The 24,947-nt window shown below is 35.7% G+C and overlaps 1 protein-coding gene across 1 annotated transcript in view; it reads right to left on the bottom strand.

The window, feature by feature from the left end:
- mapk1 (mitogen-activated protein kinase 1) overlaps positions 1–23,082 on the bottom strand; it is a 30,796-nt gene extending 7,714 nt beyond the window's left edge. Inside the window, exons 1-5 of the mRNA XM_082170857.1 lie at positions 22,662–23,082; positions 7,141–7,323; positions 4,405–4,594; positions 2,981–3,097; positions 1,954–2,068 (exon numbers count right to left, since the gene is read on the bottom strand). Of these exons, the coding sequence (XP_082026983.1) occupies positions 1,954–2,068; positions 2,981–3,097; positions 4,405–4,594; positions 7,141–7,323; positions 22,662–22,807 (751 nt within the window). The 5' untranslated portion in view covers positions 22,808–23,082. The remainder of the gene's footprint in view (positions 1–1,953; positions 2,069–2,980; positions 3,098–4,404; positions 4,595–7,140; positions 7,324–22,661) is intronic.
- Positions 23,083–24,947: the final 1,865 nt, after the last annotated feature.

Genomic DNA, 24,947 nt, shown 5'->3' with positions numbered 1-24,947 from the left:
GTGTCACAGAAATCATTCTAGTATGCTGATTTGCTGCTCAAGAAACATTTCTAATTATTATCAATGTTGAAAACAGTTGTGCTGCCTAATATTTTTGTGGAAAACGTAATGTGCTTGTTTCAGGATTCTTTGATAAATAGAAAGTTCAAAAGAACAGCGTTTATTTGAAATAAAAATATATTACTGTCAATTTGATCAATTTAATGCTCTAAAAGTATTAATTCTTTTATCTTTAAAAAACTTTTTTTAGTGTACTATTTAAAAAAAACCTAACATTCACAAAACCGCTTCCTGAGTCCAGTTTATGAAAACAAAGCTGCAAAAATGGTTCATTCTGAAATGGTATTGACATCAGAACCATGAGCTCATTAACATATAACTGCTCATGTTTACATAACTATTCAGTAGCAGTGATTGATGACAATGTGACTATACAACACGGATTTGCATGTGGAAATCTTTGAAGTACAGTAAGAGAAACAGCCTATAGTATTTCATTTGAAATTACTAAACAACAAATGCCACAATGGTAGAATATGGCACATTTAATAACCCAACAACAAGATGACACTTATTTTTGGTTGCTGTTGACTCCAATTTGAATATATGCAAGAGAAGAAGTGTTCAGAGAATGAAAGACGGTACAACAATAACCCAGCGCACCAAGCTAATGTGCACACGCAATCTAAATGAGGAAATAAGTAGCGTTATCAACAGGGAAACATCTGCTCACACAGGCCAGACGGGTTCAAAGACACACATGTTAATGGAAGAAAGTGTTACTACACACAGATTGTCTCTTCAGGAGCCATCACTATGGGAAAACACACACCCTCAAACACGCGTAGCAGCATGGACAACGTTATCAGCTCGTTGCAGGGTCAAAATCAACAGCATCTCTGACAGGAAACACTGAGTTTTTAACTCATGCGACGGACAGAGAAAGGAAAAATAAAGAGAAGGGAAGCGACTGACATCTGATGTGCTTCAACTTGCAAGGGAAATGATGATTAAGCCTTCTTGGCGATAACCATCAAATGCTTATCTCAGTCTTACTATGCAAAACTGACCACAATGCATCATGTTTCAACCCAGAGATGAATGGCCTATGCTGAGCTTTTGAAGAGCGCTCAATGTGTATCAATTATTCAGAGTGAGTTGAGCATGTTTTCCATTACAGATGGACAGCTTTATGAAAACTGGGGGAAAAAATATATTAAAAAAATATAAAAGTATATTTAGAAGAAGAGTTTGATTTCAATTAACACAATGTAGAGTTTAGTACTGAATATGTCCCATGTGATTTAAGTACTCACCTAAACATCAACAATCCACATGAAAAGTTCGTAATTAGATCTCCATGATTTGGGGAAAAATCGAATTGCAATTTTTTTAGATAAAAAATGCGATTATGATTTAAAATGCAATATTTTTTAATTAGCTCCAGGTTTGCTGTGCTAGTCTATAGGACTGCAAAATTTGGCTAAAAATGTACCAATATGACTTAATAATAATAATAATAATAACTATTATTATTATTTAAATGTATTAAATAAAAATAAAATATCATAATTATTATTTGTTTATTGAATAAAAAAAAGTAAGAAAAATATTATTAAAATAATAATTTTATAAAACTAATATTTAGTCTCAATTTCTTCCACAGGGAGCCCTTAAAGCATCTCCTTTGTTGGCAACAGGTTTATAAATGCTTTAATACCCAGGAAACCTATCCGTTAGAGTTCCTATTCATCTCAATGCAGCTCTGGAAGTACGTGACTTGAAATCTACAGCTTTTTGAGTTCCAATCAGCTATAAATGTCATGTGACTAAAGACACTATACTTACAGGAAAATGACATCATACACCCAAACCCTTTACTAGTGGCTATTCTGAGCTGTGACGTCAAAGGCTGCATGCAGGGAAATATATAAAGTCCACCGGGATGTTTACCTAAGATGTGGTTAAGCTGGTCCAGATAGTGTTTCCCAGGAAAGATGGGTCTATTCGAAAGCATCTCAGCCAGAATACAACCAACCGACCATATATCAATGGACTTAGTGTAGCCCTGAGAGAGAGAGAGAAAAGTGTTTTTATAATGCATTTTGTGGGGGTACATATAGTAATATGATATGGCGATCTAGGAAGTACTGTATCATGGTACATGAATATTGTACCATATTTAAAATCATTAATTTCATTTTTGCGTGAACTATTCTTATAAGAAATTAAAAACATCTGTTTAAATTCAGGGTTTTAATCATTAACTAAATAAAAAACAAATCTAAGTAAAACCTCTTAAGTAAAATGGTAACACTTTACAATAGTCTCACATGTTAACATTTAGTTAACATGAACGAACAATGAACAAACTATTTTCACAGGATCTATTAACCTTTGTTTATGTTAGTTAATAAAAATGTTCATGTTAGTTCTTAGTGGATTAACTAATATTAACAGTTACAACTTTTTATCTTTAAAGTGTATCAGTAATGCTAAGATTATGCCAAGATATGCTGTAGAAGTATTAGTGTTCATTGTTAGTTCATGTTAACTAATGTAGTTAACTAATGTTAAAAAATTAAACCTTATTGTAAAGTGTTGGCAAGTAACTTTAATAAGTTTAAGTTCAAACTAAAAAAAATTTAAAACAATTAAAACTTACAAATAAGTTAAACCTAAATCGTAATATAAAAATGAATTAAAATGACAAAAAAGCACATAACAAAATTACAAAAATTAAACCTAAATTAAAATGAAAACTAAAAATATAAAGATACATGCCAACTTAAAATGTATAAAAGTATATATGTCTTGAACACTGAGTAATCCTTCAGGAGAGAGAATACAAACATGTCATTAATACACAGACATTGCCAGAAACCTGAATTCATTTCTTACGAATGTATTGGCCGAACACCAAACTGCTGACTGACGGTCGCACAGAGCAACCAAACAAACGCTTGAGACAACACCTCACCTTAGAATTGAGCATAATCTCTGGTGCGCGGTACCAACGTGTAGCTACGTACTCCGTCAGGAAGCCGGTGTGGTCATGGTCTGGATCGGCCACCCGGGCGAGCCCAAAATCACAGATCTAAGATCAAATAAGCAATAACAAAGAGGTTACAGAGACATATGTGAATATCCATCGATATCCTAGCTGAGCCTGCTGTGAATTTAATTCAATAATGGTATGACGTGGTGACAATGGAGTTAAAGGTTTAAAGGCAGGGCTTGACATTAACACCCAACAAATGCGGGTGGATTTCAGCAGTGGCGTGTAACTCAGTGACTCCTACTAGCCACTTTAGCTGGTTGAATTTTATGTAGAATATATAAATTTTTCAATTGTCGCCTTTTAAAAGGCATCTGAAATAAAGTAAGTGCAATCAATGTAGTGTTTTAAAAATATAGATTTTTCGATACTGAAATAACTGAAACACTTAATACTCATTTTCCACAGTTGACACATAAACCCGCCTCCCTTCACTCACTCATTTAATGTGCTCTGGATGGATATTGTTGGTGTTACAGGGCTTGAATTTCGGCGTGAGATTGCACATCATTTAACTAATTCCCGCACACCCAAAATGCGGCATAAAGCCGCGTCTCGGTACTAAATTGAGTTCGTTTTCACTGCTTATTGCGATTAAACTGTCAAATACACAAAAAACAAATGTCTAAAAGCTGGCCTTGGCGAGTATTCACGAAAACAGTCAGTTATGTTTAAGTGAATGAAACAGTTGAGAAAGAAAACGCACGTGTAACAGTATAACGGGGTCTTAAAGTGACAGCAGCCTAATATACCTGCTGCCAAATTATGAGATAATGTTACAAATATCTCTATATGGCAATTTTTCCCCATGGTATAATGTCAAAATTGTGGCCAGTGAAAATGCTGAGTGCCTAGTAACTTTGTAATCCACTAGACACAGTGGCTGGTGAGCAAACAAGTTAATGTCAAACACTGTTTAAGGGTGTAATTTTTCCTTTGTTAAATTACTTTCTCATGTCTGAAACCGCAGAAAAGTCTAAAATGACTAACTTATAAATAATGTAAAAAATAAAATAAATGTTTTACATATAAACGTATACAATTTATTATACAAATATATGACCCAAATTTAATTAAATTTACATTTATTATACAAATATTTGATAAATTTTTTTAATTCCATTTACATTTACATAAATGTTGTATGGACAAGCTGTTTTGTGAAATGGAATAGCTTCATATTTAATATTTATAGAAAATAATATTAGTAAAATGGAAATGATGTGCTTTTTTGTACAAGCGTTCTGAAAACATTTGTTCAATTCCATGTGGTGACGCAGAAATGGCACACAACCTTTAAATGTGTTTAAAATGGCATGATGGCTTAAAGACGCAGTGTGCTTCACCTTGAGGTCACAAGTAGTGTTGAGCAAAAGGTTAGATGGCTTCAGGTCTCGGTGGAGAACGTTTGCCGAGTGGATGTACTTCAGGCCACGCAAGATCTGGTACAGGAAGTAACAGATGTGGTCATTGCTCAAGTGCTGCGTCTTCAACAGCTTGTATAAGTCTGTCTCCATCAGATCCTGTACAATGTAGCTATGGTTTGTCAATGTCAAGGTCAAACACAAAGCTTGGGATTCAGAAAAGGTTGCATATAAGAGCTGATAAAAGCTTATGGTACATTCACACACTTAGACTGGAGATCTCAGTATGTGCAGCCAGTTAAAGAAACATTACATTTAATGTGAGAATCTTCTCAACCTTTTTGTACTTTAAATCAGATTTCAAAATAATTCATGTTCTTACTTTCACCATAAACAAATTCTACAGATTAAGTCTGAAATGACCCATCTATCTAAAAGGGTTTTTTTGGGTTTTATTCAATGTCTATAAGCTTTCAGATATCTACACTACTGTTCAAAAGTTTGGAGTCAGTCAGTCTTTTTTTTTTTTTTTTTTAACAAATTAATAGATTTAAGGATGCATTATTAAATTGATCAAAAGTGACAGTAAAGGCATTTAATGTTACAAAAAATTTATATTTCAAATAAATGCTGTTCTTTTGTTCTTCATCAAAGAATCCTGAAAAAAAGTAAATAAAAAAAAATAAAAAAAATAAATTAAGCAGCACAACTGATTTCAACATTGATAATAAAAATTAATGTTTCTTGAGCAGCAAATCAGCATATTATAATGATTTCTGAAGGATCATGTGACACTGAAGACTGGAGTAATGATGCTGAAAATTCAGCTTTGATCACATGAATACATTTTATTTAAAAATACAGCATATTAATATTCATAAAATATATTATCCATATGTTAAAATATAAAACACTCAAATTGTAATAATATTTTACTATATTAATCAAATAAATGCTTCCTTGGTGAGCATAAGAGACCTTTTTTTATATAAATCTTTTGAACGCTAGTGTATATGCCAGTTAATCCTAAAATTTGACCTTTTTTTATATGCGATTTATTCCTCAAAGGTGCAAACATGTAAATGGCATCACTACAGAACTGAAACAGTCTTATAGAACTGAATCAGATTTAGTTAAACAGTTCTCAGTTCCCATGCCTACTAACAATGATAAGTAGTAAATCTTTGTGTATTTCAGGCTTTGACAAACTAAAAGCTCCTGGATATTTAAAACAACCACCACCACCACAACAACAAAAAAAGCACAAGCCTTTTGATATGTTCGGTATTAAATTCAACAGGAAACACAGAAGCACAAGAGAGAAAATTGTAAATCTTGTTTCTACTCCCTTCAGCAGCTCCGGGATGATGCGAATCACACAAGAACAACACAGCGATTAGATCATACAAAACTACTCTCACTATCCACACGCCTACCGATTATTGATTTCGGCCCTAAAATGAACTCTTTACTAGAGATTTTTGCATTGTCTCAGCCTACACAGTTGGAAAAGATCGTTGTTTGTGGCAGAGGCCGTATTTTCAGCCTGAACAAGTATATTTAAAAAGCTGAACTGAAAAATTGAATGAATTTGAATTTAAATACATCTTAATATGTCTCTTTTTGCTGTAATGATGGCAACATTTTAACTGATAAACATAAAACCTAATGATCATGAACAAAAAAAAGAGCAGCTGACTGTACAAAGAAGCCACATGATCATTGTCACATTTACTTATTTGATTATTTACTTAGAAATATTGGTAACACTTTACAATACGGTCTCATTTGTTAAAGGGATATTTCACCGCTGGAAAGATGAATGTGTATTTAAATTTGGTCATTTATGTAGTAGAAATGTGAAATTATTTTATAAGTTGGTGCCTTCTAGACTGAGAAAAGCCAGAAAATGTATTTTTGACTCATGTGGATGAAAGACAACAACTCCCAGAATGCACTTGGTTCGCTGCCCTACGAGGCCACTCCCAAGCCACGCCTACCGGTTACAGAGGGCAGTATCGGAAGAAATGATACAACTGGCTACTAGTTGACTCGAAACTGAAAAGACGCCGTTTTATCGTGAGATCTCCCTACAGGCGGGTGGAAGACATGCGGAACGAGCTCCTCCTACTGGCTGTAGTCTCTCGCCTCTGGCCAAAAAAGCCCCCAATGACCCAAAATTATGTTTTTTTTCCAGACACACAATACAGAAATCTCTCGTCTCAGGGGGGCATGAGGGAGGGAGGCACGGTCAATCGAAAATACTACCGGGTTTCTACTGATACAAAGCTTAATGCTAATCGGTGAAGTATCGCTTTATCATTAGTTAATGTATTAACTAACATGAACAAACCATGAGCAATACATTAGTTACCGTTTGTTAATCTTTGTTAACTTTAGCAGATAAAAATACAGCTGTTCATTGTTTGTTCATGTAACTACTGTTAACAAATACAACATAATGTATTATTACATTTTGAAAGTAACATTAACAAAGATTAATAAATGCTGTAGAAGTGCAGTTCATTATTATTTCATTTTTACTAATGTAACCTTATTGTAAATCGTTAGCACTATTTCTAAGTAAATTATCAAATAAGTAAATTAGTGACAATGCTCCTGTACAGTCAGCTGCTCTTGTTTTGCTCATCCTGCATTGCAAAGTTGTTTCAAAATCCTAAAGCGTTGTTTATTTCCAGGTTAAAATAAAAAGGATACACGTCTTTCATCTGGTCGATGGTGGGTGTGCGGATGATGTCATTGATGCTGATGATGTTCTCGTGCTTGAAGCGGAGCAGGATTTTAATCTCACGGAGTGTGCGCTGACAGTACGTCTGGTGCTCGAACGGACTGATCTTCTTTATCGCCACACGCACTTTATTATCACGATCATACGCTGAGCTGAAAAGAAGCAAAAGAGGAGACATCTTCAGATCAAGCATCTTTTCTCTTAAACTGGGTTCACACTGTACGATTTGTAACAGTCCTCAACGACTGTTGCTCGTCAGACTGTACGAACATGATCCCCGCTGTAAGCCATGTCACACTGTAGGATCACAGATGTCATTAATGTCAGACTGTATGCGTTAAAAACTGAGTTTTACATCATCAATTCGTGACACGTTCAGTGATGTGAGCTGCATTTTCATTCGGCATAGAAATGGTGGCTCGCAAACAAAAGCAATCTCTAGCACTAATTCTGATCATGGCTTGTCTTGAAAAGAAAAATGGAAGAAGAAAGAAAGCAAAGTGGAGCAAGTTTGTTGTTGTCTCGTTAATTGCATCATCAGGTTCTGGTTTATGACTTGACGGTTTTCTTAGGGAGAAGTCACAATGCAGGACTGTGGGTCAAAACTTCTGACGCTGCCAGAATTTCAGCAGATTTTGGCCTAGGATCCGGGGAATATTTTAGGATTCTCCACATTTGTCTCAGACAGCCAAATCGTGGTCCAAATAGTACAGTGTGAATCCGGCTTTAGTTACAAAACATAATAGCTCATTCATCATAGAATAAAAGACTACTGCACAAAAAATATGACATTTTTACCAAGTGACACCAAGTGTCAAGTACACAATATAAGAGGTGTAATACAGTGGAAATGACAATGTGAACGTAGATGGACTTTTAAATTTTGGCCACTTCTGCGGACTTTTAGAACTTTAGAAAAGTTCCTTTAAAACAGTTACACAATGTAAATGTGGACGAAGGGTCGTAGTGGAAAATATGTTTGAAGGACTGAAGAATGATCAAAACGCGTAAAAATAAATAAATAAATAAATAAATAAATAAATAAATAAAATTAGAAAATTTGAGATATATATATATATATATATATATAAAATTTTCACGCAATACATATTTAAAAAATGGTTTATGATTTTTTCACTCTTTGTTTAGATTTATCATAGACTTTTTTTTTTTTAAGTATAAATATTTTCATGATGATTCATATTTTAAACATTTCAGAAGTAGCAAAAACAAAAGCATGGTTTGAAAAAAAACCTTACAAGACAGTTATGACCTTCATATATGTATTAAAAAAAAAGGTTAATTAATAGATAAGTCAACCAAACATTCAGATAGATTTAGATTTATCATGTTTTAAAAATGTAAAATAATGCTAATGACGCATTTTCATATTTTGAGCATTTAAGAAGTTGCAAAAACATAATGTGACCTTCACATAAAAGAAAAACTTAACTTTTTCAGAAGTTTTCAAAAGGAATAATAATAATATTTTTAATGGATATTAATATTTTTAGCATTTGAGAAGTTGCAAAAAACAAATGTTTAAAAACATTTCCAAGACAGTTTTAATGTGACCTTTAAGTTAAATAACAACTAACTAACTAACTAACTAACTAACTAACTTACTAGGTTTTCAAAAGGAATAATAATATTTCAATGATGGATATTAATATTTTAAGTTGCACAAAAAAAACCCCCAAATGTTTAAAGAACATTTCCAAAGACAGTTTTTAAGTTACCTAACTAAAGTTTTCAAAAAGAATAATGATGATAATATTAATGATGGATTTTAATTATTTAAAAAAAAAAACTTTCATAATTTTTTTTTTAATTAGACCATTTAAGAGAACCATTTATTACAGTTATTAAAGTTATTAAAATAAATAAATAATTCATTTTCCAGTCAATCACCCCTAACCTTTAGCTAAACATGGCTTTGCGTGCGTCACTCTTCTTCTCACATGGACTTCATGAATGCAAAGAAATTGAAGATGTAATCTCAACTTCATCGTAACCATGACCTGATTCAAATGGTTTCTCTGAACTCTCCGCACTGCTGACACATTGTTAATGCTAAATCTGTGTCAGGTGCAGCGATACTGCAACATCTGCACCATTTTTTCTTGCACAGCAGAAACATGGTCAAGCAGGTCAAAATTTATGACGGAACGGCTGCATTTAAACTTGCATTTTTCACACAATGGCTCAATATGTCTGGAGTTTTTTTGTTGTTGACGCAGATTTCGATCTTGACAAGTGTAAAGTTCATGGATCGAGCATCTGGCTGGCACTGTACACACCACACTCTAAAGGGCAGAAAGTGGAGAAATTACACAGAGGTTAAGAAAGACCATCAAAGAGAGAGAGAGAGAAGCAGAGATGGAGAGACATAGCAAGACAGCAAGAAAAAGGGAGAGAGGCATGGTTTCCACGGAGACGGACAGGCGAGACTTTGTGGTTAGGAGTTATGCAACAGGCTGTTGCCATGGTAATGTGAAGGAGGGGGGCGGAGACAGGCTGAACGTTCGTAGTGAATTTACACAATGCTCTGACAATGCCAGATACCCTTGGTGCGAAAGAGGAGGGGGAAAAAGACGCTCCAATGGCGTGCTGTCATGCCACCAAATAATAAAGATGTCTATAAATAAAGCAGGGTCTGCGTGGAAACTGTGGAGGGGAATGACTGCTGCATGTGAACATCTTGAAGACTGAAAACCAGCACAAACCCTCGGTTGAGGTGTAGCTGAAGGTCTGTTTGAAACAACTGGACAAGAAGGAAAAGCAAAGCCACTCAAAATGGCTTTAGTATAACTGCTTTAACTTATGAACACTGTGTGATTTGGGTAAAGCTCATTTCAAGTTCAGATTTTTTAAAAATCATAACAACAGTGATAAATTATTTGACCATTCCAATTATTTACGTCGCGACTTCATCATGATTGTTAAACAAACACAAAATTCTCATTAACATAATGGGCCCAACATTTTTTTTTATCATATTTAAAAAATAAAATAAATCAGATGAAGTTAACATTAACAAACATTACACTGCATAAATACCAGGGCTATCCCCGACAAAAGATTTTTCTAGTCGACTAGTAGTAATTAATTTAAGCCATTAGTCGACTAATCGTCAACGCACGTTTATATTAATTTAATTACTTAAATATATACTGGGGAGGAATACTAAACCTTTAATATAGGCGTAATATGCCTATTCCGAGCTCAAGCGAATGCATAGCTTGTCACAAAGCACCGGCAAAAGTAGCGGATGATTATAAATGTGTCGGGAAAAAAACAGCAAGGAAACATTTAAATGATTTAATAAACTAGTGTTTTCTGAGTCAGAGTCGGCTGCAGACTTGAAGTTGACGATGCTGACTCGCCATCTCCGCATTATAGTGGACGAGCCTTTAGAGAGAAATGCACCTTTCATACGGATTACATTACATTTCATAATCAGAGAGTATTTGTTTTCCATTTGAATTGGTTCGTTCAGAAGTAGACATTTCAAGTTTTCTTTAGATAGGCCTATATTTCTCATGTTTGTGACGCAAGAAGCCTAGTTTCGGTTAATTTTTGTGACGCGCTCCAGTTCACGGAGATCGAGACGGCAGAAAGAGCATATTCTTTTCCTATTCACTTTACAAAAGCACAACATTTTGTTGTTATTGCGGGTTTACACAAATAAAAGTAGACCCTCTACAGTTTTTAATGATTTATTACTCTCATATGTATGACCAAAAATGATGGAGTATTTTAAGTAATTCCGTTGTTATCAGGAAAAAATGCAAGTGATCGCGCCGGCTAATACTTTAGCTTCAACACTCTGCACAAACACTTGGATATGCGCTTAATAATAGCACACATTTATCTAGGTTAACGTTAGAGCGAGCGGGCAAGTTAAGTTGCTACTACTTAAGGCAATTAAATAAATAATAATTAAATAAATATATATGCCATTAAACTGTTTTGCATTGTGACATTTTTCATACCTATTAAGCAAATTTTTTCACCCCAAATTCTCATTACCACAACGGGTTCAGAAGTTGTTGTTTTTTCAAACCATATTTTATTCTAATAAAATCAGCAGATGGCAGTACAACAAATATAACAATGCATAAATACTTCATAATTGAATGTGTTTTTTTTTTTTTTTACATTAGAGTAATGAGAATGAGATAAGTTGCATTACGGAGAACTGGGAGGAATGTGCTTTATTCCTATCAAAATTAAAATATAAATGGATAAATTAATCAATAATAATCATAAAAAACTAAATAAATAACACTTTTTGCCCCAAAATTGAATTACCATAACATGACAAGAAGTTATTTTAATGTAGTTAGATCATTTGCATTACATTAATGAGAACTGGGAGTGTATATATTTAACTGTCATTAAAAAAACGTCATATAGTATCCAAACCCTAAAATTACTTTCATTTGGTTTTGGGGTGAAACATAACCCAGACAGTTGCTCTGTTTCATAAGATTCACCCATTTATATGTGTTATGCAATATGGCATTATCCATGTGTTTTACATGTCTATTTGTGGATTCATAAGATCCTTTTAGTATGCTTCTTCAAATACTTAAAGAAAACAGAGATGCTTCTATTTCAATGCACCTTCTGAGGGTGAAGGCGCTTCTAAAGCTCGTCGAAATGGGGCCGGGACACCACAAGGCTGGATAATCCTTTCTTTTCTGTTCCTAACCCAGAACGCCTGCACATTTACATCTGTGCCAATAAGAAGCTTTTCACATTCTATAAACCAAAAAAATCTTAAAGACATTAACTAGGTTGAACGGTTTCACCATTCTTTGGAGACTGAACAAGCGGATCAAACAGGCCTTACTAGCCAAAAAAATTGCTTTTTACATTTGAAGAAGGAAATGTGAGGGGAGTCTGCCAGGGCAAAAGTCATCATCACGATGCTACAGGTTCACTGGGGTTCTAAATAGAATCCTAGGGTTCTTGATTCAATTTCAAAGAAGTTCCAAAAAGTTTTTTTTTTTTTTACATAAGGAGACATGCCTTTAGCGACTGCATAATACTTTCATGTTTAACGTGCTATTTAATTTTTTGAATTTTCAATTCATAAAATGAAAACAAAATAAATGAATTAAAAATAACGAAATTTAATTAATTAAAAATAAATCCATAAAATAATCCCATATGGGAAAAGGTATGAAGTGCCAGACAGAACACTTAAGGTTCTATATTAAGGGCCAGATTTACTAAACACTCAGGGCAAATTACAGTGAGAGCGCAAAACCATAAAAACACAGATGGGAGTGGAAAGTTCTGAGCGTGATCCACTGACGACGTGCAAAATAAAGAACACCGATGCAGTCGGATCATTTCCATAATGACTATCTACCAAGACCAGCGCAAATTAGCATCTGGTTTAAGACATGCTTTTTTGGGGGTGGTAAATAATGGTGCAAATACCAGTGAAATTGACAACTGCGGACCTTAGTAAAATCACCTTGCATGATTCAATTAAATACTTTCCTCCCATACATTTTGCGTCTGAAAGGGAAACTCCTAGAAATGCATATACAACACCGTCAGCCGCAAAAATAAACCTGTCCACATTTTTCAAATGTGTCTTTAGTAAATCCTGACAGTAGTTTTTAATGACAAAAGAGGGTTTGTGCTGTGCCAAGCTGTTAGTAAATCTGGCCTTAAGTGTTTATACTACAAGCCATTACTAGAAGTTAATTAAAGGTTATACCAACAGAGAAGATTGCCTTCGAGATTTGGCAAACACGACTAATAATAAATTAACCATCTTGATTTGCAACAACTTTTTACTAACGTGAAACAAGTTATTTTCCACCCTGATATGGGCATGTTCTTGACATGCCTTGTCGAAGTCTGCAAAAATAACCAACAATGCACATAAGAACAAAATTAAGCGCTCTCCCTCTCTGCTTTCTTTCGCTCTCTCATTTGCCTGCTTCTTATGACACTCCTCCCAGTCAGACTGGTTCATGTGACGGCGGATTGACGTCCTTGGCAGAAGGGTTGCCATGGAGACTGGCACCGTGGCAGAGTTTGGCATGGAGGCACGGCCCAGGCAGTAGCCACACAGCCTGCACTCAAGCAGCGTGTGTGTATGTGTGTAAGCGCAGGCATGTGTGAGCTTGTGCATGCATTGACTAATATATTTGTCTGTGCATTTGTGTGCAACACTTGGGTTCAGTAAGTAAAAACATTCCTTAGACATTGATTTTAAATGATAACTTATAAACCTTTAAAGACAGATTTACTGTGAGATACGAGGTTGTTAATGGTATTTGCTTCTGCTAAAGCAATCAGCTTGCATTTTTGCAGCTTATTTTTAAAATAATTGTTTAACACTGGAATTCCTGGTGAAAAACTACATTATCCATGACGCTGTAACAGAAAATTACACCAATCAGAGTCGAAAAAGCATCACACTCCAAAATAGCTCTTATGTTCTGCCCATTCCCATGAAGCACTGCAAATGGCGTATCGAATCGATCTCCCTACGCTCTCTAAATACTGAAATGTTTGTGTATGTCTATGTATATATATATATATATATATATATATATTATATACTTACTAAATAAACAAATAAATAAATAAATATTTATTTTATTTATATAAAAATTAGAGAATCGATATGGGGTGTAAATCAGACAGTTCATAATGATACGATATGATATCGATTCTCTCAGCCAGCGATGCAATATTTGCCGATACCTCAAAAAATTCTATGATACGATTCAGGGCTATATCGATTAATTGATCGATATTTAGATATTAGTTTACACAACCAGTTACATTTTTATTACCTCACAAATGCAACCAAAATATAGTAATTATCTACTAAGTAATTAGTAATTAAAAATACGTTTAATAAACTCTTTGAAAATTGCACACCCTCTCCCATTTGGGACATTTACAACAGAAGAGTTAATTTGCAAAAACAGATAACTATCAATCAAACTGCAGCTGAGTTGTTTTGATTAAGTAATAATAACTCAAAAAAAATACAGGTTACTTACTAAATTAAAGTATGTTTTTTTATATTAAAAGTTAGTTTTTTGGCAAAAGCAGATAACTCCACATTTCATGTTTCAGAGTTAAACAAAACCAAGTAATTGCTACGATATATCATAAAACACTCGGTTAATCTATGTAACGTTAATCTCCTCAGCTGACATAGACACCTGACAAACTTTGTTGTTGTGATTACACTCAATACAGGGAGCTTTTCCTTCACCGCTGTAATGTGCTGCTTAAGCAAGGTTGCGTGAAAAAGTTTCAGCTTTTATTTTCCTTTTACGCTCGGAAGAAGATATCACGGCATCAAGACATCAAGCATCAAGTTCAATGAAATTATCCATCCTCGATCACTTTGTCAGCTTTGACTTAACTCCTCTCAGCTAGCTCGTCTTTTCGAAATGACAAGCAGCCTTGTCACCTGACCTGAATACTGCGCCCTGATTTGCTAAAACGCACTTATCGGGTTGTGTTCACCAACATATGCAATAAATTTAAAATATAGTCTATCATCGTTTTTATACACAATCAATATTTGAAGAGTTCAGATGCAAAAGCCTCTAAGTGCCATCTGAAATTTTCTTCTAGAATGATCATTTTTATCAAGCTTGTATATTTAAGTTCAGTAATTTCACTTAAATGGCATTGAAAATTACCTATTAATTGTCATTTAAGTGAAATTACTGAACCTAAATATACAAGCTTGATAAAAATGATCATTCTAGAAGAAAATTTCAGATGGCACTTAGAGGCTTTTGCATCTGAACTCTTCATTTGTAAATGAGTAGTTTTATATTTCTCCATTTTTAATACGATTATGGCAATGCTTCATGGGACTGTAGTTCTTTCCCTCACTAAAGCCGTTAAGTACACAGTCTTGAACCTTTGTCTTTTTGTCTGATTTTCAAAAACTGTTTTGCTTCAAATCAAAGTTTGTAGTGTTGTGATTCACCTTGTAGCTGATTGGCTTGATTCGTGGCTTATAACTCTTTAATGATGACTATTTTAAAACCCCTATGAATGAAAAGTGAATGAAAAAAACAACAATTCCGGAACCAGAGCTGATGAAAAAGGGTGCAGGCTCTGTCTCACTCTATATAGTCTCAGCCTCAGACGTCACGCCCACAAACCGTTGGCTGAACGTCTGATGCATATGGCACACTTTTCTGGAAACACTTCAGGAGTTTCGAAGTCGCGATCTGATTGGTTGAATTCTACAGGATGTCCGGGAGACATGTGTGTCGCATTCTTTATCGGCCCGCCTGGAAACAAATGCCGTGATGCCAAAACCCCTCGTGGAAGAAGAAAGCCGTTGTGTTTACAACTGCGACAATAGCGCTTGCCAGGATCAATTAAACGCTGGATTTTCAAAAAGTATGTGAAGTTTGCGGCTCCATTGTTGCAGTAAACTTGCACAACGTTCATGAATGAATAATTTATTAGATGCACACCGGTCTGTTATTGTAGGGACATCGACATTATATTGCCACGCCCCTAAACATGACGCGGAACAAAACGAACTGTGATTGGTTGGGTTACATGTCAGTCAAACGTCCTCTTGGGCGGTCCTTGGCCAAGAAAAGCTCAGATAGAGTCCAGACCTTCTGCCGCCAGTCTGAAGGTCTGGCTACGCGAGACTACACTCTATATGACTATCCAAACCTGGTGCAAATCATGCTAGGCTTTAATATTTCCCAAAATGCATTAAAAAATTAAACTTGAAATCAGTTGTTCATGTGTCAAGTGTGTTTTTCTGTCCAAAATTACTCATTGATTACCCTACCAATTGGCAAACAATAGTCTAAATGACTTATGGCATCAGTTGAGGATCAGGGGCCGGTCGCACCAGCTGGACGTAAAAAAGTTGGGTGTAAGCTGAGCTCTACACTAGGCTTAGCTATGTCCAGCCTTCCGATAAATATTTACACCTGTTGCACCAACTAAAACAACAACAACAAGGTGCAACTACACCCAGTGTAGACGACGCGCGTCCACACCGACACATTCAAGCGCAGTAATAGTTGAGATTCCATTCATGATACTTACAAACTTAAATTTGCTAATAATAAAGAACTGAATTTGCTCATGACATCATAACAAATGAAGCCACTTCACCATCTGATTTCAATGAGTAAACGTTACCAAACGAGTCGGTTAATAATCCCATAATAATAATCCCAGATATGTTCATATATTTTATATTTCCTAATTACATACAGAAACGTAGTGTTAGGTCAGTTACCCATGTCGGCAGTGTGCAGTAGACACACCCATCTTAACTGTAAGATTTAGTCTCAGACAAGCGCTATGGCTAGATGGTGCAACAGGTATTAATTCTGCAAAGAACTGAAGGCACATTTCACTACAATAGCAAACATTGTCGAGATTCATGGTTTGCAGATATCAAAGACTTTTATGCTTGAATAATCAAGAGAAGCAGAAATGGTGGTTACAAATAAAATCTGATTAATCGTGCCGCCCTAAGGTTAATATTATATTATATTATATTATATATGTTGGCAGACCAAGAAACAGGTGCTCCAGAAATTGTTATTTTAAAGTCATAAAAAAACTCTTGACCCGTCTCAGCTCAAATCTAATATACAATTCTTAGCGATGCACAAAGAAAAACAGAAACATATTCGATTCTCATCACAGGAAATTCGACATGCACAAACAGACTGCATTTACTGAACTCAAGCTCAAGTGGACAAACAGTCAATATAGTAATTATTATTCGTAATTTGAACAAGAATGAAGAGGTGCTTGCAATGAAGGCACAGATCTCGCTTTATTACAGCTATAGAGAACATGCCTCTGAATGAGTGAGTCAGCCTGCTAAAGCAAACAGCCATAGAGAGAAAAGCCTTTACACCAGACCGGAGTGACGCGTTTAATGGTCGCAGCTACAGGAAACTCTTACCCTCAAACAATGCAGGAAAATTAGTAAAATCACCTAATAAACAGAAAAACTAACTGTGGTTATATTACTAGAAGCACAATATAACTGAGATGACTGAGATCACCTAAAGTCACAATAAGGTTTAATTTGTTAACAACATCAGTTAACATGAATTAACAACAAACTATATTTCTAGTAATTAATCTTAGTTTGTTACTGTCAACATTTACTAATACATTTTGAAAATGTAAAAGGTTAAAAAAAAAGTTAACTTTTTTTTGAACTAACATTAACAAAGATGAATAAATGCTGTACAAATATTGCTCATTGTTACTTCACGTTAGTTAATGCATGAACTAATGTTAACTAATGAGACCTTACTGTAAAATGTTACCAGATAATTGTCTTAAATATATTACTTATGAATGTTTGGTGTGCTATTATTACATGTTTCAAAGCATCATGGGCTCTTTTCTGGAAACTGAAAGTGTGAATACTTAAAGCATTCATTCTTGGAGAGCTACCACAAAAGTAATCTCACAAAATAAACCAGAAGCCACCCAATTTGCGGAAGGATGCTTTTATGACACTAGTGAAAGTCGTTTGTAGAAAATAAAGTGGAAAAAATACTGTGAACTTACCGTGCAGAATAAAATTGAGACTAGCGCATTATGCTCCAGTATTTTCCACAAATGTATGCATGCTAAGTGAAGTAATCAACAAATACGATCACTTTTACTTCAGTGTCATGACCATAGCACCCGAGAAAAACTATGAAGTACAGAGGCAGGGTTATGCCCAGAGGAACTGGAACTGGTAGTCAGTCCTGCAGCATTCCTCCTCATGGTTTAGAGCCACTACACACAGACAGAGCCACTTCTGCAATAACAGCACACCACATAAGTGTCGCAACACTTTTGAGAATTAAGCCGGCAAGTAAAAACATATTGTAGTCAAAGTCAAAGGATTAGAATACACACAACATAATCTCTGCAGTCTTCAGGGCCAACAGCCAACAAGTACTGCGCACCAATTAAACAGCCCCTAATAAATAAATGCATCTGATCAAGGTCAGGTGAACTGAAATGCAGCCTAATAAGCAATTTAACAGACATACAATAAACATACAATAACATAAAACATAAGAGATATCAGTAAACAATATGTACATCTGAAAGAGGCACATATTTTACAATTCAGACGGTCATCTAGGTGAAAGATGCAAATATATTTCTCAAAACAAACTTACATCAAGTCATAAACTTGAGCCAAAGGCAAAACCATCCTGCATTAACTATCTCTGGAATATGTGATCAAACCAGAAAACTTTTAACAGAAATGTTTAAGAGATAATTGGTAACACATACGGTCACAATATTCGGTAACATAAACTAACAATGAACAATACTTCTACAGCATTTATTATTATTAATATCAACATTTACTAATACATTCTTAAAATGCAAAATAAAAAAAAAAAAAAACGTTTTATCTGTTAACATTAAAATTAAAGGTGGCATGGAAACGGCTTCTCAGACGAGAAACACAAATGGGTGGAGCTTGAATATGTCCATTGGGAACTGATAGTTGGATAATTGAACAAAGATGAATAAATGTTGTGAAAATATATTGCTTGTTGTTAGTTCATGTTAGCTAATGCATTATCTAATGCTAACAAATGAGACCTTATTATAAAGTGTTACCAGATAATTGTTTTTTAAGCATCTATTTATTACTTATGAATGTAGCCTATGGTCTAGCGCATGCATAATCAAATTATTTGGTGATGCTTTGAAATTGATTATGGACGCATCTCAAAGCATCTATGGACCCTTTGAGAGATCTGCAAAACGTTTGCAAGCTCCAGCTATTTAGGCACAAACATTATGCCAATCCTCAATCTGCAAGACAACGTGTTCAATATCAAGAATATATTTAACATCTCGTCCATTTATACCCAAAACACTAAAAGCTGTATTTAAGTCTCGATAATACAGCTTAATTACACTTGTCATGTGAATCTACAGAGAACGTCACCTCCAGTAATTAGACGCTGTTAAACAATGGGCACAAGCGTGTGTACACACACACACACACACACACAGATTTGCGGGAATCGCCGCTTCAGTGCAGCAGAACAACAAAATGGACTGCAGCCTTTCGCCTCACTTTCTCCATTCCTAAATCCACTTACCCGCCCCTTCCCTTCCATTTCCTGCCCTCACTTCGCTCATTCACTCGCTCTCTGGTTTAAAACTAAAACCCAGCATGTTCCCAACCTCCCTCAGTAACACAGCTAAACTCCACATTCTCCAGCTATTACATCACAGGGGGCCTCTCAGCGAATGACGGGCCGGTGGATGGTATTGCAGGAAACTGACCCGCAGTTGCAGTTACTGGAACGGTTTCGTGTTTACAAATGAGTCTGGTATACAAAGCAGATCCAAGATCATGGACGTCATCGGTTTAGATGATCTGCTGCAATGCTCCTGCAACTGTAAACGTTCATATTCTAGAATTCAAGGAAATTGGTGATTTGGTGTCTGATTGCGATCAGACAGCCTATTGTTTATGACTTGCATTACTGGCTTGCCAAAATTACTGGCAGCAGCATATCTTGTTTTGCATAATACAGGACAGGATGGCGGTCACACGAAACGCTTCCTCATGGACAAAATCCATTAGAACATCCAGAACTCCCAATCGGCAGCGCAGCATTTAAGGACAGTGAAACCGCATCTGTAGTATACGGCAAAAATTGGTTCGCCTCAATTGACTAACTGAATTAAAAGGAACTATTAGGTAAAATTCACTCTCACTGGGAATCAAAGGATATTATGACTCTTATAGACCTTAGTCAGGGTATAGTGCCTTATTTCATTTTTGACAGGAATGAAAACAAGGCTGTGAGGGATAGAATACAGTGCATTCCATGGATTGTATCCATGGCTATTGTTCAGTTGACAAAATGTCTTTCCAAAAAAACAAAAACAAAAAAAAAGTAGACAAAAACTCTTTTTTTTTTTTTGTGAGCTGTGAAAATTACGTGATCTCAGACGTGCCATTGTACGTCTATCCCTCACAGCCTCGTTTTCAATTGTGATAAATTCATTATGGTGTCTATTCTGACTAAGGTGTATACCTGAGTAGACATCAGCAGCTCTTCATATTAATGGTACTTCAAAACAGATGTCAGCAAAAAAAATTAAAAATAAATAGCTTTTGTGCATTAATGAAGGATCATGTGACACTAAAGACTGAAGAAATGATGCTGAAAATTCAGCTTTGCATCACAAGAATAAATATAAAATCTATAAAAAAAAATAACAACTTATTTTCAATTGTAATAATATTTCACAATATCCCTGTTTTTACTGTATTTTTATCAAATAAATGCAGCCTGGGTGAGTATAAGAGACTTCTTTCAAAAACACAAATCTTACCCAACAACCTTTTGTGTGTTGTTTAGGCTACATATATATACACACACACACACACACACAAAAGTAGAGAAAAAAAATATACTTTTTTGCAAGGGTACAACATTTAAAGTTATAGTGGAGGATTTTCTTTTTCTGGGTGGATCATCAAGACTATTGGTCCTCCTAATTGTCAATCATTCTGGTGATATGTTTACGTAAGGCCGTCGTACGTGCTCGTCCTTTCTGCGCATGCACTTTCAGGTGTATATGTGTGGTGAGCTATGGTTTCAGCCATTCATTGAAGCTCGCCGTTCTCACCGGGTTTTTTCAAAATGTCTGAGGGTCGCAAGAGAAAAAGTGTCTACGAATTGTATGACAAGAAGAGAAAGGCCTCTGAAGAAAGAAACAAGACCAGTGTTTTTGGGAGAATATTTCACACGCTGTTGTGCGCTAAAAGCACAGGTTGGGCTTCCCACTGATGCCTCAGTCGCGAAGTTTCTACTCGACAGGTAAAGTTTGGCATGCTATTTGGAGAAATCCATTTAAAAATCACTGCTAGTAAAAGTTAATGTAAGCTATGATTAGCGATGCTAGCGTTTAATAGGCGTTCCCTCTCGGGAGCAGGTAGAGTGTTGCGCATGTGCATTTTTTTTAAAAGTGGAGAGGGCGGTTCTTTTCAAAAATTCGGGAAAATCCTCCGCTAAACCTTTAAGACACCTTGTCTTAATAAATGACAGCAAGCCTATCATGCATGTTTATCCTCATATCCTCATCCCCATGTTTATTTTCCTCCAGTATAACATCATATTGAATTATATTATCAATCAACATTCTTCTTAGCTCAAACTCTTTAGCAAAGGCTGTTGTTGTCAGTCAAAAGTAAGGCTGCATAAAGGCTTCAGTACCGTTACAGCCTGTTCAGCACAACATGTTACAGGCCTACACGTCCATATGACAGTCAACCCAGGGTGGCTTGTTCTAGTCTGTAGCTGTTGGAAGTGGGTGTGAACCATTCATTCATCCGTGCGAGAAGAGCAAAACTAGGCCTGCCAGCGATGAGCTCATTCGTTTAGCCAACGGACTCCTCTCACCAGAACAGATGGGCGATCAGACTGCAAATTTGAGCCAGCAGTCTCTCAACTGTAACAAAGCTAACTTGAAACTGAACCATGACAATTCTCCTTTGTTATACAATTTCAACACCACTGTATAAATCTAGCCGTATACAAATTTGATTTACAAATTAGGTAACATTCACCAAGTCTTGGGAACCTGGTGATACATTTATTTTTGGAAAAAATGATGCTCATCCACTCTAGTATATCTAGCCAACGGTTAAAGTTAGAGTCGGTCCAACTCAAGAACTATCAATTTCAACTGTTTTTCGTGGGCAGATCCAACAGCGAAATGCATCCAAGTGCCTCTTGTTCCTACCACTTTTGCACAACCTTGGGGAGCCCGCGCCCACGCCGCCGTGGAGAGCCCTGCCACCTTGACATTCCTGGAAAAGCACTGCGCAAATTTCACGTCTATACATCCATAAAGTTTTAATCAATGCCTGATGTCTAGTTTTAGCTAAAACTGCTTAATATTGTTGTATTTACAGACTGGAACTGACCCACAGATCATGCACAAGTGCATACAATAACATGCACGTTTCAGCAAATCAGTGCAAAGCAATTGTGATATTAAATTTAGTGGGAAGTACATCAACTAAATTTTATTACAATGCCATGAAGCTGATAGTTAAACAAAAGAAAATACGTTTGACAGAGAGGGGGGGAAAAAACAGCCTAAAAACTAATGTGCAATGCAAAATGACTGAATAATGAATTTCCAATAGCAGCATGATCAGAGCTGCTTTGACAGATGTCAGACTCTGTGTGAACTTGTCTCTTTCAGTCAACTCAGGGGGAAAATGCTTAAAAGTCCAGCATAAAAAAAAAAGAAAAGTGCATGCAACTGGTTTCAAGCGAAAGCAGCACGTCCATGTTAACGAGAGAAGTGCATAGCGCTGTGATTGAATGAACAAATCCAAGCAAGAAAATGAAACAATTACAATAGTAGGCTACTCGGGAAAAACAATGGTAATGGTAACATGTTTACAAGTATAAATGTATCTTACCAAACCATGCCGTATGCACCTTCTCCGATGTACGAGAGGTTGCTGTAACGCGGCCCGACATCGAAAGCTTGACCGCGGACCAACTCGGCACCGGATCCGGGGTTCGGGCCGCCGCCAGCAGGGGCAGATACCGCAGCTGTCGCCATTTCTGAGAAACTGGGCTGCCTTTACACGCACAACAAACGCGCTTTTCTTACCCAAAGCAGATTATAAAGATCAGGAAAAAGCTCCTCGGTTGAATAAAACACGGCAAGAGGCAGTATAAGCGACGTGTTTAAACGAAACCGAAGACTTCGCGTCAAAGTGAAAGGAAAGGTACGGCTGGAACGTTGTTGACTGGCATATATATGTAGTGATAGTAATCTGCGCGTGGTGAGACTGACTCTGACTGCAGGAGCAGAGGTAGCGCGAGCGAGAGAGTGTTGCCGCAGGAAGTAACGGAGCAGATCACGTGTGCACAGGGAGCGGAGAGTGGTTACCATAGAGATAGAAGTTACACTTCAGTTCTCAAGAGGTTTTAAAGATGCCTTAATTTACGAAGTCAGACGAGGATAATCTTTTGGTAAATTGGGATTTATGATGGGTATAGGTCAACCTGATTTTATTAAATCATAAATCTTCTAATTAGGAAATTATAAACAGATCTATCATGTTGTGGAGACTATTTGTAACACGGATTGAGTTCAGTTTAAGCATAAGCACTTATAAGCAGTGTTCGGGAAAGTTACTTTTAAAAGGAATGCGTTACAATATTGCGTTACTCCCTAAAAAGTAACCAAGTGCTTTGTTACCTTTATGGAAAGTGTTGTCTTGCGTTACTTTTGTTACTTTTTCTCACCTGGGCTGAGCTTGCTTGTTTTTTATTTTAAAAAAAGTAAAATTTTTGGCAAATGTTTAGACCCTTTCACATCAAAGGTGAAATTAATAAATTTAACGCTGAATGAAATGCAAATCCACGCCTGCACCTTTCTCCTGATGTTTTTTTCTTCTTCTTTTTTTTTCAACACTAGGACAGGTGTCGGATTATAAATGGGAAAAACAAAGTACTGGCGTTACTTATTTTAAAATGTAACGATTACGAACTAAATGTAGCAGCTAATGATATTTTGTTGTAAATTTAAAATGAATGTGTTACTTTACTAGTTACTTAAAAAAAAATCTGTTTACGTCACAACTTGTAATGCGTTACACTTACCCCCAACACTGCTGAGCTAAAGGGGTGACAAACAGTATAAGTTATAGGCTACGTCTCTGTGTAGCCTACAAACAAAGCATTTACAGGACAAAAATCACTTTATTATTTGATTTGTGCAATGATGTTAATATTAAATGTACTAGAATTGGTCGTCGCTCACAGGTTCTTGTGTTTATGTTTATATGCAACATCTATTTAAATCTTTCATTTTAATGTTAAAAAAGCAAGAAATATTATGTCTATGCTGAAGTCCGAGTCATTCGAATGATGCAGCCATTGATTTTAGGGATGCATCTTATGTGTATCATTATATTGGATCCGTACAATCGGTCTTAAAGTGACAACAACCTATAAATACCTGCTGCTGTCTAAGTCATTAAAGGGATAGGCCTAGTTCCCCTCAAAATGAAAATTTTGTCATAATTGACTCACACTCATGTTGTTCAAAACAGAGTTTATTTCTTCTGTTGAACTCAAAAGAAGATATTTTAAAGAATGTTGGCAATCAAACACTTGACGTTGACTATTGACTTAGTATTTTGGAATCGTTTTTTCTACTATGGAATTCAATGGGTGCTGTCAATGTCTGGTTACTATCATTTTTGGGTGAACTATCCCTTTAAGTTAATCGAACAGCAAAACACAACTTAAACAAAAAAATCTGTTTCATTTGTGAACAACAATGTTATTTTACATTTATGCCTAATTATTACAAGCCTGTACCTAAATACACTAGTTTCTGTAAAATCTTGCTTTATTTGTAACTTTGTTGTATTGTGTGTATACATATGTATGTGTGTATATATATATATATATATATATATATATATAGCCATTTTGTTGTGACTGTACAATCATGCTTGTACATTTCTCTGTGTACTAAATTTGCTATATCTGCAAATCTTAAATCAGTCTATCAAGTTTTCTCGTGAGACTGTAAGCTCCTGTGAAAGGAGATCATGGTAAACTATAGTTGAGTGGGTTAACTTGTGCCAACCACACTAGACACAGCTAAACTAAAACTGTCAAGTGTGTAAACCACTAGTGCAGTCACAGAAGAAAATGTTGAAAAAAAATTCAGACACCAAACA

Source organism: Leuciscus leuciscus, assembly GCF_965113295.1.
Source record: "Leuciscus leuciscus genome assembly, chromosome: 5".
NCBI classification, from domain to species: Eukaryota; Metazoa; Chordata; class Actinopteri; order Cypriniformes; family Leuciscidae; genus Leuciscus; species Leuciscus leuciscus.
Note: the sequence above shows the minus strand (reverse complement) of the source record. Positions and strands in the feature narration are given on the sequence as shown.